This window comes from Amaranthus tricolor, chromosome 12 (genome assembly GCF_026212465.1).
Source record: "Amaranthus tricolor cultivar Red isolate AtriRed21 chromosome 12, ASM2621246v1, whole genome shotgun sequence".
Taxonomy (NCBI): Eukaryota; Viridiplantae; Streptophyta; class Magnoliopsida; order Caryophyllales; family Amaranthaceae; genus Amaranthus; species Amaranthus tricolor.
In genome coordinates, this window is record NC_080058.1 from 13136154 (window position 1) to 13153635 (window position 17482).

Below are 17482 nucleotides of genomic sequence, written 5' to 3' on the forward strand. Positions count from 1 at the left end.
CCCTCCTTTGAGGGTTGATTTGGAACTTTTGGTGCAGCCTGCAGATATTCTACAAGTGCGCCAGCTGCAATCCCGTCCACACAAGGTGTTGGTATTATGGGAAGGATTGCATGCCTTTGAAGCAACATGGGAAGATGTCACTAAAGTCTTCACAGCCTTTCCTAATACACAACTTGAAGACAAGGTACTTAATTGGGCCGGGGGTATTGTAACAACCAAGGCACCGGAGATAATCAAGACGTAGCAAAGAAGGGGGAAAAGAAGTGAATAGGTGATATGTTAGTTAGGGGCTGAGTGGCAAAAATATATAGAAATAAATACTTTTGATTATTTCTGTTATTTTGTTCTTATAGTATTTTTTTAGTTGGACTCTTATCTTTGTTAGTTGGGCTCAAGTGTCTTAGGCTTTGGGTGTCTATAAATAGGAATAGCCTCTCATTGTATAGTCTTGTCTTGTACTTTGAATAAGAATTCAGAAATTGAGGAGTTTACACAACACTCGAAGTTTGTGTGGGAGTTTACATAGCACTAATGGTTGTGTGATCAAACATTCTGTTTTCTCATTTGTTAGTTTGTGTGTATTCTGTTGATCTTGAGACAGGGAGTATCTTATAGTACTTAAGGAACCTTTTGTCAGAAATGCCAACAATTTGAATGAAAACAAAATTGATACAACATTTGAGAGCGTTGATGACTTCAATTTCTACCTATGTAGCTTTCATTGGAGTGTTAGTTGAAGATCCAGGTATCACTAATGTTAGGAAGAATATGGTGCTTGAAGACGATGAAAATGGTTGAAAAACTGTTTAGGGAAGAAAGCTAGCTTATAAAGACAACAACGAAGAAATGTCAAAATGTTGAATTAAACAAAAATATGCAAGAATTTAAATGATAATGATACATAAATTAGATAGTACATAAACCGGATGATATCATGTCGAAAAATGCTATTACTCAGCGTTTCATAATTCGATGCGTATAATTTCCCAATAAGTTTTAATGAACCCAAAATGGGTAATTTATTATTTTCCAGCACTAGTTAGTTCAAAACATTCGTGAATTTAAGAAAAACAAGTGACGGAATAAATACAATATGTGAATAAATAAAGATTAAAGAACTACAATAACAAGTAGAAAACAGAATGCACAAACCTTAACAAAATGATGATTCTCCGGGGAATCAGAAAAACTTTCCGAATCAAAACTATGATTTTGGAAACCAAATCGAACCAAGAACCCAATTGCTTTAACAAAGATAGTAACAAAACGCGGTGGGCAACCTTCAAGTGCAGATTGAAACTCAATCATGGCATAAGAAAAATCAATTTTATGGTCCTTAACGAGTCGACATAGTTCACGCACAGATTGTTCGACCACATCAATGGAAATTGAATGAAGACACTGCGTAATAGCTTCTCTTTCTGGGTAGTCCAATTCTGAATTAGAATTCACAATTGATAGTGATGAACGAAGTTTATCGAAGATTTGGATCACAGCAAATCGTTGAAGAGAGGGTTGAGGAACCCTAATTCGGACCAACAATGAAGTGTATTTATCCATTGAAGAAGTTTATGCAGTCAGTAAGAAACTGCGAAGACTGAAGTGCGATGTTTTCGTTTGATTTTCGGGTACTTCAATAGACTTTGAAGAGGGAAGAATAGAGCGATATTTATAGTGCTTTGGATGGTCAACGAAAATAAGACCACTTGAAAGTTGAAACTCTTGAAATTTTGCTAGCCAATTTTATAACGTAAACAAATAATTTGATTTTTGTTAAAAGGTAGGAGTAGTATAATGGATTGATAAATTTTTAAATCTTTCTTGTAGTATCTAGGTATTGAAGAATCTTGCACATATATATAGTGCGAGATGCCTACAATATTACAATAGAACTACTATTCATAAAGATAGCATTCCGCATACCGATGGATTCACATGAATTGTCATATCACTTGTAATACTCTCCCTTGAATGCATTATATATATGTGAAAATTTTATTATGACATTCATAGCCCTAAACTGCCTCATTAAAACCCTTTATCAAAAAAAAAACTCAGTGGGATAAAGACCTGATCAAAGGAAAAAAGAGTACAGTGAGCATATTTCTCCCCCTAAAGCTAACATATGTCTCGAAATCGGCACATTTCAATCTTGCGTACTAAATACTCGAATTTCCTTGACGAAAGTGATTTTGTAAATACATATCCAATTTGTGACTTGGTCATATATGGATCAGATAGATATCCTGCATCAGCATATCTAGTAAGTATAGCATCATTTCCTGACTGGAAAAAAAAAATCTAAGGTCTATAGTTCCCTTTAGGTATCGAAATAGATGTTTTATCTCATTCTAATGTCTTTTTGTTGGTGCATTACTATACCTAGCTAATAAATTTACAGAAAATGCTATATCAGGTCTTGTATTATTTGCTAAGTACATTAAAGCACCAATGGCATTCAAGTATGGCACTTCAGGGCCTAAAATTTCTTCGTTTTCTTCTTGTGGACGGAATGGGTCATCCTTTATATTTAGTGATCGTATCACCATTGGGGAACTTAGTGGATGAGCCTTGTCCATGTAAAATTGTTTTAAAACTTTCTCAGTATAATTGCTCTGATGGACAAATATTCCACTTTTTAAATGTTCAATTTGTAGTCCAAGGAGAAATTTAGTTTTTCCTAAATTCTTCATCTCAAATTCCCTCATTAAATATTGAGCTGTTATTTCAATTTCTTTTGGAGTTCCAATTAGATTTAAGTCATCTACATGCACAGCAATTATTACGAAACCGAATTGAGATCGTTTGATGAATACATATGGACTAATTTGGTTGTTTTTGAATCTTGCTTTCATAAGGTATTCACTCAAACGATTATACCACATTCGCCCAGATTGCTTTAATCCATACAATGATCTCTTTAATTTTATAAAAAACATTTCTCTAGGTACATTCTTTATTGGTAAGTTTAGTCCTTCAGGGACCTTCATATAGATGTCTGTGTCAAGTAACCCATATAAATATGCAGTTATGACATCCATCAATCTCATGTGTAAGCATTGAGAAACTGTTAAACTTACCAAAAATCTGAGTGTGGTTGCATCAACTACTGGGAAATATGTTTCTTCATAATCAATTCGTGACATTTGAGAAAAACCTTAGGCTACAAGTCTTACCTTGTATCTGACAATTTCATTTTTCTCATTTCTTTTTCTTACAAATACCCATTTGAAGCCTACGGGTTTTATGCCTTTTGGAGTTTGTAAAATTTACCCAAAAACCTCTCTTTTTTCTAATGATTTTAACTTTGCCTCAATTGCTTCTTTCCATCTTGGCATTCATTTATCGACATTGGTTCTAGGTCATTTTCATCATTTATTATATCAATAGCTATGGAATAAGCAAAGGATTCATTTGGAATGATCCTTTTTTGATTCCATTTTTTCTTGGAGAAAATATAATTTATTGAGGTTTCATTATTTTCATTTTATTCTTTTTCATTATCGGAGATATCTTGATTTTCTTCTTTATTCTCACTTTCATTTTGAGTATCATTTGGTGCACCTTCTTGTTTTCTCAATTTTCTTGGTTTTAAATCTTTTGAACCAAGTGGTCTTCCACGCTTTCTTTTTACAACAATTTCATCACTTTTTGCCTTTTCATTAGGAAAATCTATTCGAGCAGAAGTATTTGCTACTGGTATATGTGATTTTGTAACTTTCTTAGTATCTGTGAATGCATCAGGTAATTGGTTAGCAACATTTTGTAGATGAACAATTCGTTGTACTTCTTGTTCACATGATTTTGTTTTTGGGTCTAAATATTCTAAATGCGTTGCTTTCCAAATAAGTTTCATATTTCTTTTTTGTAAGTCCACATTCTTTCCCCATAAGGATGAGAATATTGTCTCGTTAAAGTGGCAATCAGCAAATCTAGCTTAAAATTGATCACCAGTTAATGGTTCAAGATATCGAATGATTGATGGAGATTCAAAACCGACATATATTCTCATTCTTCTTTATGGACCCATTTTTGTACGTTGAGGGGGATCAATAGGCACATATACAGTGCATCCAAAGATTTTTAGATGTGAAATATTAGGTTCATGACCCACTACTAATTGCATTGGCAAATATTTATGATAAGTTGTAGGTCTTAGCCTAATCAATGATGTTGCATGTAATATTGCATAAACCAAGTCCGATGATGGTAATTTTGATTTCATTAGAAGTGGTCTTACAATTCATTGCAATCTCTTAATTAAGGATTCAGTAAGACCATTTTGTGTGTGAACATGTGGCACAAGGTGTTCCACTTTAATTCCAATTGACATGCAATAATCATTAAAAGTTTGAGATGTGAATTTGCCGGCGTTGTCCAATCTAATACTTTTTATTGTATAATCAGGAAAATGGTTTTTCAATTGGATGATTTGTGCAAGTAGTTTTGCAAATGCATTGTTTCCACTTAATAGAAGGCTTACATGTGACCATCTTGTGGAAGCGTCTATTAAGACCATAAAGTACCTAAAAGGTCCACATGGAGGATTAATTGGTCCACGTATATCTCCTTGAATTCTTTCAAGAAATATAGGAGATTCAGTAACAATCTTTTTTACTGATGGTCTAGTAATAAATTTTCCAAGAGAACAAGAGGTGCATAAGAGCCTGTTTGACTGGGGAATCTTAATATTTCTTAGTGGATGCCCCACTGAATTTTCTATTATTTTATGCATCATCCTAGTGCCAAGATGACCTAAGCGGTCATGCCATAGAGTGAATAGCTCTTTATTGTCTAATCTTATCACATTTATTTCAATCAGGCGTATATGAGTGAGATATAACCCTGATGAATATGTTGGCATACTTTTAAGGATAATTTTTGTGCCATTAATTTCTGTTGTAAGGCATAAGAATTGTTTCTCATTTATGGTTTTAGTTTCCATATGGTAACCATTCTGGCTTATTGCCTTGAAACTGATAAGATTTCTTCGAGATTTACTCGAGTATAGTGCATTATTTATTACTAATTTTGTCCCCATAGGGAGTTTGATGCATGCTCTTCCAGTGCCTTCAATTAATTTTGCTATTCCTCATATGGTATTGACATTTCCCTGAAGCAATTTTAAGTTTGAAAAATGGCATTCACTCATGCAATGTTCTTTTCTTCTATTATAAAACAAAATTAATATTATGTATGATTACTTCTATATTTAACTAAAAACTGCCCACCATAGCTCAAACAATTAATCTTCTAAATTTTCACTCTTGTTTTGATAAGCAAATTAAAAAATAGATAAAGTAATTTATTTGAAGTAACAATAAACAAATATTAAAAATATTTTCTTTCATCTATGAATATCATAAAAAAAACTAAATTTGAAAAAACAAATCAAATTGAAAAAAAATAAAGGTGAAAATGAACAAAATTATGCTCTCACTTATAGCATCCATAAAATTATTACAAGTGATATGGCAATTCATGTGAATGCATTGGTATGTGAAATGCTATCTTCATGAATAGTAGTTTTGTTGTAATATTGTAGGCATCTTGCACTATATATGTGTGCAAGATTCTTCATTACCTAGATACTACAAGAAGGATTTAAAAGTTTATCAATCCATTATACTACTTTTCTCCTTATATTCTCCCTACCTTTTAACACGTTATCAACACCAAGTTTTCGCTTTCAATAAAAATTCAAGAAGAAAATAATGGCTGATCTCAAAAAGAGAGAATTCAATGCCTTGGAATTAACAGAAACAATTTTAGACAATGGGCTTCAAAATGTCAAATTATATCTAAAAGGAAAAAGTTTATTATACACAATAATTGAACTTAATCCCGCCGACAAAGGAAAGGGTATTGAAAGAGATCCCATAAAACTTGAGGAAGATAAGGCAAAAGCTGCATCAATTTTGAGACATCATTTAACCGACAGTCTCAAACACGAATACACCAATTATGAGGACCTAAAGTTACTTTGGGAATAACTAAATGAATTATTTGGCCATAATAAAAGTGTACTTCTCCCAAAGGCCATCAATGAATGGCGAGAGTTAAGATTTCAAGATTTCAAATCAATTAGTGATTATAATTCAGCCCTTCATCTGATAAAATCAAAATTAGTCTATTGTGGACAACTAATAACAGATGAAGAAGTGATAGAAAAAACATTATCAACTTGTCACGCAAATAGCATTTTGTTACAACAACAATATCGTGAAAGACATTTCAAGAAATATCATGAATTGCTGAAAACACTTCTTGCTGCGGAAAAAAATAATGAATTATTATTTAAAAATCACAACAGGAGACCTGTAGGGTCTATGTCCTTTAATGAGACAAATATGATTGAGAGGAATGAGCGCCATCGAGGTCGTGGGAACTATTTCATAAGAGGTAGAGGTCATGGAAAATATCACGAAAAAAGTGGCATGAATACTTTTGAACAAGGAAATTTCTATGGTCGTGGTCGTGGTCGTGGTCGTGGTCACGGACTTGTCCATGGCCGCGGACGTAGCCACATTTATGAAAGAAATATATTTGCCTCCCGAAATGATAATTTTAAAACAAATCCAGAAACACAAAAGCACATGTAATAGATGTGGCATGACTGGACATTGGGGGTGAACTTGTTGTACCACCAAACATTTAGTGGATTTATATCAAGTTTCCAAGAAAAACAAAGGAAAAAGGGCAAAAGCAAATTTTGTAAATGAAGCAAGTACGTCTGGGCCCATCTTAATAGTCTCCAATTTCTTTAATGAGGATGTGAACCTCTAAATACTTGATCCCCAAGAAGAAGATAATTACATCTTTTGAGATGATTAGATGTATTTTCTATTTCTCTAACTTGTTTTCCTTTTTTTAATTTAATAAGTTGTAATTCTCTACTTATGTTTTTGTCTTGAGTATTCTGGCTTTATATTAATAATATAATTTTTTTTTCTCTTCTCTTAGAAAAGGAAATGTCAGTAAATGGATCAACATTTCATTGCCTCTTGGACAGTGGAGCAACACATGACAATCTTTGGTGACTTCATCGCGAAGATTGCTTGTATCTTGTCCGGATTAGCCTTTATTCCTCTTTCGTCAACAAGGAAGCCGAGGCACTTGCCGCCAGTGACCCCAAAAACACATTTCTCTGGATTGAGGCGCATTCTGTTTGCGCGGAGGGTTTCAAATGTCTCATGAAGGTGTTTGGCGTGGTCCTTAACTCTCTTGCTTTTGGCTATCATGTCATCAACGTATACCTCTAGATTTCTGCCTATTTGATCCTTGAATATCTTATTGACCATTTGTTGGTAAGTTGCCCCTGCATTTTTCAGGTCGAAGGCATCACCATGTAGCAATATACCCCCGTGGGAGTGATAAAAACGGTGTGTGGTCTATCTTTCGCGGCTAGCGGAATTTTGTGATATCCGACATTGGCATCCATGAAGCTTAATAAAGCATCACCAGCGGTAGAATCAACCAACTTGTCTATCTTAGGTAGCGGGTAGTCATCCTTCGGGTAAGCTTTGTTCAAATCTGTGAAGTCCACACACATCCTCCACTTCCCAGATGGCTTCTTCACAAGGACCACATTAGCTAACCAGTCCGAGTATTTGCATTCTTTTATGAACCCGGCTTTTAGCAGCCGATCTACTTCTTCCCTAGCAGCCCGCGCCCTCTCTACACCTTGATGTCGTAGCTTTTGCTTAACCGGCTTGTAGCCGGGTTTGATGTCGAGGTGATGTGAAGCTACCTATGCTGGGATCCCAGGCATTCTTCGACAGTGTATGTGAACACCTCCTGGTATTGTCGAATAACAGCTAGTAGATTCTCCCTTACAAGTCCGACTAGATTCTTTCCTATGCGCATTTAATCTGCGTCCTAGATGGCAACTTCTTCAAATCCTTCTACATGTTGAGGCTGAGTTGTTTTACGGGTGTCATCATCGGCCACATTCAATACCGACTCTACCTATTCTGCTTTTCTCTTCCAACTTTCGTTCTCCCTTTCACTGCCCACAGCCCCCATTTTGAGTGAATTAACCTGGCATTCTCTTGAGATCTTTTGATCCCCATACAAGATTCCGACTTTGCCATCTTCTTTTTCATATTGGATGAGCAATTGGTGTGTGGATATGACAGCTTTAACTTTATTAATGAGGGGAAGATCCATGATGATGTTGTAGGGAAATGGAATGTCGACTACAGTGAAGTGAACCGACAAGGTTCGGCCATTTCCCTTTTCTCTGAATATGACCGGTAGGACTATAGTACCAGATGGGCACACTCGGCTCCCTCCAAATTCGACCAGTGGTCGCTCCAGCTTTTCTAAGTGTTCAAGGCAGTACTTGAGCTGTTTCAAACAGTCCATGGTTATCAAGTCTGTAGTACTGCCGGTATCTACTAGGACCCTTCTAACGTTCATGAGGCCGAATTTGATTGTAAGTACAATTGGGTCGGAATGGGGATGCTGAATGGGTTGGCTAACTTCTCCAAATATCATCTTTGGTCCGTCAACTGCTCGTTTTTCTTCCGCGGTCATAGTTTTCAGGATATGAACGCTATTCTTGATTGACCGGTTATTGGGGTATTATTCCAAATAACCCCTTTATATCATGTGGATTATTTCTTCGGTGGCCTCGAACTGTTGATCACTCCCGTCCGAACGCCTTACATTCCTCTGACGATTATCTTCCCAACAGCCTCGGGCTGGCTGTTATCACGTTTCAAATATCTGTCTAACTTGCCCTCATCGGCCAATTTATCTAAAGCTTTCTTCAATTAACGACATTGAGACAAAGTGTGACCGTGCTCTTTGTGATACTCGCACCAAAAATCCATGTTTCTCCTATTCTGGGAGGTGGACACCTTAGGTGGGACGGGTAATTGTTCCCTGATCGAATAAAATATATCCTTTTGGCTTCCATCGATACGGGATTCTCCGCTTTTCATTGCTTCATACGTAGGGTAATCCTGCGCTTGCCTTCTGCCTTCTGCCGGTTAGGCGTTCGTTCTTGCGATCTTCTCATTTTGTTCCAGGAGCTTCGGCATAGGTAGAGATGTCGTGTTCCAGGAGCTTCCATTTCAACTTTGGTGTTCTAACGCCATTGATTAAAGCCGAGACCGTGGCAGCGTCATTGGCTCCAGGTATTGATAAAACTTTTTCGTGGAATCTCTAAACGTATGAAATGACAGATTCTCCTTCCTTTTGTATCATAGACATGAGTGGAGATTGGATTTCCTTTGTCTCTTGGCAGCAACAAAGTGATCAAGGAAAACAGACTCGAGAGATGCGAAGCTATCTACACTTCCAGGTGGTAGGGCCGTGTACTAGTTTAGGACCAACCCCGAAGGGTAGTAGGAAAAAACTTACATAGCATAGCCTCGCATGTTGTACTGACCGCCATGTGGACGAGATACGATGCGATATGTTCAGCGGGATCATCGGACCCATCAAAAGGCTTCACCGCACCTTAACCTTGTTCAGGTTAGGAACAGATAGTATTCGGGCTGATACCAGCGTTTTGAAGATGACGGGGGCAGAATGGGGTTCTACCCTCCCGTATTCTCCTTGACAAAGGGGGTTGTGATAAGATTCATCTAATATTTGTTTTCCTACCCTTTTTGAATTAAGGTAGGTCCTCGCATCTTGCGCTTTCAACTTCCTCTTGTTATTAATATGGCGGACATCAAACCTTGAGTGTTCAGGAGCCCGACTAGGTTCCTGGTAAGTCACCTATTTAGGAATCCGATTAGGATCCGGGGTAGAAGAATTCAGTGGACAGCGACTCCCCAACGTCACTTGCTGAGCCCTGTGTTCGTGGACGTATTCCTATTGATAGGGGGACTCCTGACTTTCTGCTACATCCTCTATCCAGAAGTCCTGACCCTGGTGTTGATTTTGCTGGTTGAAGATTGGAAACTGCTCTATTTGTCAACGAGCAGAATGCCGAATATTCTACTATGGGGGTTGCAGGATATTCAGCAGAGTTCGAACTGCCTGTTGCAGCGATTCTTGAAAATGGGTCGTGATAGTTGCGGAAAAAGCATCCAAGGCTGCAGGGTGACGAAGTTCGGTGGATGGACAGTGTTCAGAGTCGACTTTTGATCATGAACCGAATTGACTGAATGATGTTCTGATTGTCGTGTATTAGCTCAAGTATTTCGTTTGGAATTCATGGCTTTTTGTCCTGACTTAGAACGTAAGGTGTATTTTTCGGGTCCCCACAGACAGCGCCAATTGTTTCTGCCTCTTAAACGAGTCAACTTAATTCACGAAGGAAGGGGTTTGTATGTGAAGATGGATCCTGTTGTGGAAGGATCCGAATAGCTTTAATCGGGTTCGACTGGCGACCTACAAAACGAACAGAGCTACTTGTCCTGGGGCGGTTTCCCGGAAAGCCCCTCTGACGCTCAAGCCAGTGGTTGGAAATGTGAAGCAAAAAAGGAATGCGAGTAGTTGGGAGAGTTTTAGAGAGAAAAAAAACATACCATAAATGGTAATAAATGAGGGTATTTATAGGGCAATAAATGACCTTAGGTGACTGATCAAGGGGCATTTTGGTAACTTTGCTCTTCAAGGTGGGCCTTCTGATGGTTTGACTGACTCTTAAGATCATTGGGCCCTTTGGCTTGGCCCATCAAATTGGGATTGGTTGACCCAATAATGAAAATTTGAAAAAAATAAGATAATTTAACAACTTTATTCAAAAAACAAGCTTCAAACTTTATTCCCAAAATAAGCGTCCTTACCTCCGAACCTAGGCTTGGTGTATACTCGCACTTATTAACAGCGAGTATAATGAAATGGTCAAAATTTTAGTCAAAGTTTATTTCGCTGTTACTAACAGCGACATTATGTTTGACCAGTCAAACAATAGTCGCTGTTAGTAACAGCGAAATAAACTTTGACCAGGTTTGACTTTTGTTGATCTTTTTTTTTGTATGATTTAAACTAACCGTTGTAAAATTGAAAAAAAGTCGTTATGAAGTTGAAAATAGCCGTTGTTATTATGTTCTATAAATAACTCCATCATCTCCCTATTTCATTGTATCCAAACTCCATCATTCTTGTTCTAGTTAATCTATTTTGAAGGTAACATTTTATGCTAGTATTATTCTCAATTTATAAATGTTAATATTATTTTTGAAGGTTTACTTATGTTACTATATCATAGGTGTTCCGTAGATGTCACAGGAGCATTCTATTGAAGAGCTTCTTGATTGTGGTTATGAAGTTGAGATTAATACAGATTGGAGCGACGTCGATCCTGGCCGTGATTTTGTTGCTTGTCCTTTCTATTTGGATGAAGGATTCGGATGCACGTACTTTAGGTGGGTTGCTCGAAGGCTACCAAATCACTTGAGAAAGAAAAACAAGAGCTCAAAGATGAGGTATTGAACCTCAAGAGACAAATAGATGATATGGAACATAGGAAAGAAGAGACTGAAAGAATTATGCGAAAGTTGAAGAAGCAATATTAGTTAACGGCGGTGGTTTAACTTAACGAATGAACTATTTAATTTGATATGGATTCGTTGAACATGAATGAAATTGTGTTGAATTTTCGAGAGCATTTTCCCTATTTGAATATAATTGTCTGTTTGTTTTTGATTAAATTCATATTGCATTCTTGGCGGAATGATTCATCGCCGAAAAATCTGAGTACTTAACATCATTTCATTCATAATAAACGTGTGATAATACGATAAAAATATATACATCTACATATATATTACAAATTATACACAAAAGTCCAAATGTTACAAATATTGAATATGTACAAATGTTCAATATGTACAAAATGTCACTAATGTTCAATATATACAAACAATATACTAATGTTAATCCTCCTCCTGTACCCTGTCTAACTATGACGGTTTACAACGCCTCCTACGATAGTAAGAGGCCGTCGCATGACGCTCGGGTAGGGGAGGTGATTGATACTGTGATGTTCCAGCACCCTGTGAGGACCCGGCACCATAGTCGGGGCATGTTAAGTCTACCTCCTCAAGATGAACGTCCGCATGATGAGGAGATGACCCCTGCTCGTCCATAGCGGTGTCGGGCACAGCGACTTCTGGAATGAAGTGCTGAAACTGTGTCCCTAGGACTATGCCTTGGGCAATCTCCCGTACAGGCTCCTCTTGGGAGGAGCTGATGACAAATGCAATGCCCTGTGCCTGCATTAAGACTGAAGTATTAATGAAATGTATAACATGTAAGTTCTATGGATAATAATCAACGTTGAAGAATACTTACAAAGTGTGTCATCGTTGGTGCTGCGGGAGCGCACTGGGCTGTCGCGATGATAGCTCGTGGTGTCATCCATCGACGAGTGATGGAGAGGAACCACGGCATGTAATTCGCCGAAGTAGGTGCGCCTACAGCCTCGATCGGCGCACCTTGGGCTAGCAGCTCCAGCCTGTGATCCCAACGAGCTATATGGCGCCAGTTGATCTCCAACCAATTCTTGGGCTCCCGACCCTTGTGTGAGCTGTGATGGAGATCCGCCACTGTGTCCTAAGGCGGCGAGATGCCCTGTACCATCCCAAATTGACGCAGTACGCGTTCAGGGAGATGCACTTCGACTATGTCAAAGCATATCAAAGGTACAGAGGCTCTCTACGCCCTTGACAAGATCCCTGAGTGCTGAGGCAATGCAGCGTATGCCTCAGCGGGGTAAGGGTCCCATCAAAACTACACGTGAAAATGTAATTAATAAATTACGCAATATGATAGTTACAAGACAAGTTGTAGTGAAGTTTTTACCTGGTCAACTCGAAGTAGATCGAGTTGATTGCGGTAGAACCCCACGCCCGATCCTATGTGGGTCCTTGTATGTCTTTCAAAGGACCATCGCGATCCATACGACACATGTAAGGGTGGAAGAATTGGTAGCGCAAATGCACCACGTCCCACACTCCTCATCAGTTGCCCGATAAGAATGTGCTCCCACGCCCAAAGCTATGAATTACAGATATAAGTAAGTAAATGAAACACAAAAACAAGTTAAGAAATAAAGCGTTAACATGTAAAGTTAGTATTACCTAGAGAATAATCAGAGGCCCAGCGATCTCCTTCACGTTCTCCCGTGAAGCTTCACACAGTCTTCTGTACAGATAAGCTAGGGCCTGGAGCTGCTGGATCCATCTCTACTGCAATTCCATAATAACTAAGTTGTAGTTATTATTATACGTAAAAAGACTTAAGAAATACTCAAATTGTTTACTTATGTTATTTATTTGTTTCATAGTGTTTATGTTTATATACTCAAATATAGATACTGTTTACCTTGATGTGCAAGTTCTAGTGTTGTGACCTTCACTACCACACCGTCGACAAGCGTTGCGTCTCCTTGATCCTTCGTCATTCTCGTTGGTGATCCTCCTTGACTTAGGTCTTCCTAGTCTACGAATGTGATCTGGATCGTGTATCACCTCAACACCGGCGTATTGAGGCCATGACCTCTTATCAATCAACGACATGAATATGGATTCATATGTATTAACATAGCTCTGGGTAGTGTAGCAGAAGTCCACAAAACGCTCATACGATAAATGTCTTTTAATACAAACGGCAAGAACATGAGAACAAGGTAAGTGATATATGGAGGGTTTGTTACAAGTGCATTTCCTCTCTCTCATATCCACACTTTGTATTTTACCACCCTTGGCGGATCCTCTATTACCACGTTCAATCTTAACTTGAAAAAGGCCTCGTCTACAGTCAAATGCGACGATCTCATAGAAGTTTTCTTTCTCAGTGTTACAGGTGATAATTCTTGTGGCATGTGAAGTGTACTTACTTCCCCCAATTAGCCATGTGTTTTCATTCTCACGTCTTTTAACAAAATATTCATTAACACGGTAGAAGGTGAACTCCACAAGAGTAGTTATAGGCAAGAAACGTACACCGTTCATCACGTTATTGAATACTTCGGCTAAGCTGGTATTAGTAACAACATACCTATACCCTCCATCATGACATATAGACCATTTACACATATCACCCACTTGATCAATGCAAAAAAGAGCTTCTCGATTAGCAACATCAATAGCCTTCAATCCCTCGATGACCTTATGTGGTTGTCTTTGCTCTGCTGTCCTTCCATACATCTTCTTCAGCTTCACATTACCCATTTCACGGTTGAAGTTACTTAACAAATGCCGCAAGCAAAACCTATGATGGGCATTTGGAGGTTGCCATTTCGGCTCCTTCGTGGTTGCTAGAATGCCCGCATGTCTATCGGAAATAACACATAAACCCGGAATATGCATCACATGCTTACGAACACACGCCATAAACCAAGACCACGCGGCTATGTATTCTTTCTCTACCAAAGCAAATGCAAGCGGGAAGATTCCCTTGTTCTCATCTTGAGCAATCACAGTTAACAACGTATGGCGATACTTACAATACAAATGTGTATTGTCAATCGCAATAAGGGGTTTGCAATACTTGAACCCCTCAATACTAGGTTTAAAAGCCCAGAACACACGTTGGAAAGTTCTAATACTAGGACGGACCTACACACCAACATCATTATCTTCCTTAAAGAACCACTCAACTACAGTTCCGGGGTTAGAAACTTGCATTGCTTTCAAGAAGCGTAGAAGAAGAGGATAAGAATCTTCCCATGTCCCATAGATGGAGAGAAGGGCTTGCTCTTTAGCACACCATGCCCGCTTATAGGTCACTTCGACACCAAATTGGTCTTTCATCATTTGTCGCACCACAGAGACCTTAATTGATGGGTCTTCAACAACACAATTTCTAATAAGATTGTTAATCACGGAAGATGTCAAATGAATGTGTCCAGCTGACACATTTTCAGTACTTAATACACAACCCCCATGCTTCCCTTTATATGTAACAATCTCCCATGAAGGTGAATAGGAGCTCTTCTTAGCCCGAAGCCTCCAAGCACACCCTCTCTTACACTTCAAGGTGAGCACGGTTTGATTTGAAGTCTCAGTACGGTACTCAACATTCTTACGAATATGATACAATCTAACAGCATCCAACAACGCATCCTTGTTATCAAACATCATACCCTTTTGAAACTCTCCTTCTTCGGTGTAGGTTGTATCACAAACCCAAGACCTCTAAGAGTTGTCCTCAACGTGTTCATATAGAGGGGGAACTAGTGCATAAGGTGTAGTAGCAATGATTGTTGGAATGTTGCCTAAGCTCATGTCATTAGCTAGAGCCTCCTCGTCAACACACACATCGTCCTCAAAAGGAGCTTCAACGAATTCATTACTCTCACTATTAACATCACCCCAAGGGTCATTTGTATCTTCTAAGTTAAAAGTATCATCATTTGAGACTTGAATTTGAAGTTGATTGGGTTCATTAGAAGGAGAAAAGGAAGATGGCCTAATGGGATTTTGGGTTTCTTGGGTAGGGAAGGGCGTATGAAAAGGAGCAGAAGAAGTTACATTTAGGAATGCATTTGTTTCTACAACATTGACATCTTGATTCCCTAGGGGTACCTCTTCTACATATAACTCTAAAGAAGGAATAGAGGTAGACTTTGAGTACTCCCACATTGCATCTATAGCCTCCTCATCCTCAACCGGAAGATCTAACAATTCTCCACTCATATTGTACTTAAAACTTACATTAACAGTACTTATTGTAGTGTCAATGCCAATCTTAGAGCATATAAGATGTTTAAATTCATTTAAATCCATGTTTGAGCTGCATGCAAACAGTTTACGTCTTCCCCCAACATACTTGACATTGCTACTACTTGATCGAATCGAACCATTCTAAAAACATACAACAGTCGCACGAAATGAAGCCATTTCTACAACAATACGTACAAAATCAACATCACCATCAAGTTCATAAATATATACTACATAACAACATTGATTAAATTTAGGTTTTGCATTCAAACATTCTCTAAATTAAACTCAAATTTAGGGTTTGCATTCAAACATTCTCTACATTAAACTAAAACATTTTCTACACTAAATTCATGAACAAACAACCTAAATATGAAGATCATGGCAAATAACAAGTACATTTGACATATTCATAGAGTTTGATATTATATGACCACTATAAATGACATACATTTTAAAAACAACAAGAACCAAAAAATTTACAATAAAAAGGTACCTCAATAAGCTGTAGATCAACAAGAAGTAGTAAATTGCAAGTTTATGAACCTACATTTATGTGAAAGTTGATTAAGAATTTGTGAACCCTAATTTTTCGAAAAAAGATAATAAATACAAAAAACTAGTACCTTAAGTGAATGTAGGAAGATGACACAACTAATAAGTAGTAGAAACTTGGAATTTGATGAGATTAATTGAAGCATTGAAGTTGATTTTAATGGTGGAAAGAAGAGGGAGAATGAGGAAGTAAACTAAAATGAGGAAGAACGAGAACTGGAAAATTCAACACACATGAAGTCGCTGTTACTAATAACGACTTGACCTTGTTGACCTGTCAAACATTAGGTCGCTGTTAGTAACAGCGACATATCCCTTGACTAAAATTTTGACCATTTGTATTAATTCGCTGTTAGTAAGTGCGAGTATACACCAAGCCTAGATTTGGAGGCAATGATGCTTATTTTGGGAATAAAGTTTGAACGAAGCTTGTTTTTTGAATAAAGTTGTCAAATAATCTTATTTTTTTTACCCAATAATAGTGTTATTTGGAGGCTTTAACTATTATGATGTTACCTAAATCATCTCCATATTTGGTTTTATTTTTTAAATTGCAATTAAATCAATCTCCACATATAGATGATAGTGTTCTAGCTTGAACAACAACTATGTTGAAAACTTATTTCTTAAGACGTCTAATCATCATCATCATATCCAGTGTATCCACTTTATATGAACAATGATCAGGATCTGAGAAGGAAAGAAGACCACAATTCATATCCATAAAGGAGAATGCTGCCAAAGAGTTCTCAGTTCAAGAAAGATCTTAGAAAGAGATCTCAAGACAGCTAATAAAAAACTTAACTCTCACTTTACCATAAAATAAAGGAAAAATTGTCCTGAGAAATTCCACTTATTGCTCATTTACTATGAATAATCCCTACTATTGATTATTTCTAAATAATTCAATCTTTGTATATTTTTTTGTTGACATTACTCGTTGCCACATTTTAACCAGTTACTATAAGTACCTACCACCAAAGAGGACTAGGGGTACGCCAACAAAGAAGTATAAGGAGAAAGAAAAAGTAAGTGCAACGGCTAGTAGGTACCTACAATAATCAGCAAAAAATATACAAAGATTATTAAATTATTTAGAAAGGTGGGTAATATGTAGGATTATTCAGGATAATTTTCCTAAAGTAAATTATTTCCCCATATATTTCCACTGTGGATGCATCTTTTTATCTATATTATATATGTACAATAAACCAATAAGTTACATAACGGTTTATGAGTACATATAAATCGCTATATGACATAGCGATTCATATATTTATGTAAATAATTTTATT

General features: G+C 37.4%; 2 protein-coding genes across 3 annotated transcripts in view; both read right to left on the bottom strand.

Annotated features, from left to right (window-relative positions):
* The window catches only part of LOC130797220 (protein RST1), a 32009-nt gene extending 30335 nt beyond the window's left edge, over positions 1 to 1674 (bottom strand). Inside the window, exon 1 of one of the 2 annotated variants that reach the window (XM_057659717.1) lies at positions 1153 to 1674. In XM_057659717.1, the coding sequence (XP_057515700.1) occupies positions 1153 to 1560 (408 nt within the window). In that variant the 5' untranslated portion in view covers positions 1561 to 1674. The remainder of the gene's footprint in view (positions 1 to 1152) is intronic. The other variant, XM_057659718.1, reaches the window with a different exon arrangement.
* A 6294-nt stretch (positions 1675 to 7968) lies between these two features.
* On the bottom strand, positions 7969 to 8538 carry LOC130828592 (uncharacterized). The gene has a single exon (XM_057694556.1). The coding sequence runs from the start codon at positions 8536 to 8538 to the stop codon at positions 7969 to 7971; it is 570 nt and encodes a 189-aa protein (XP_057550539.1).
* Positions 8539 to 17482: the final 8944 nt, after the last annotated feature.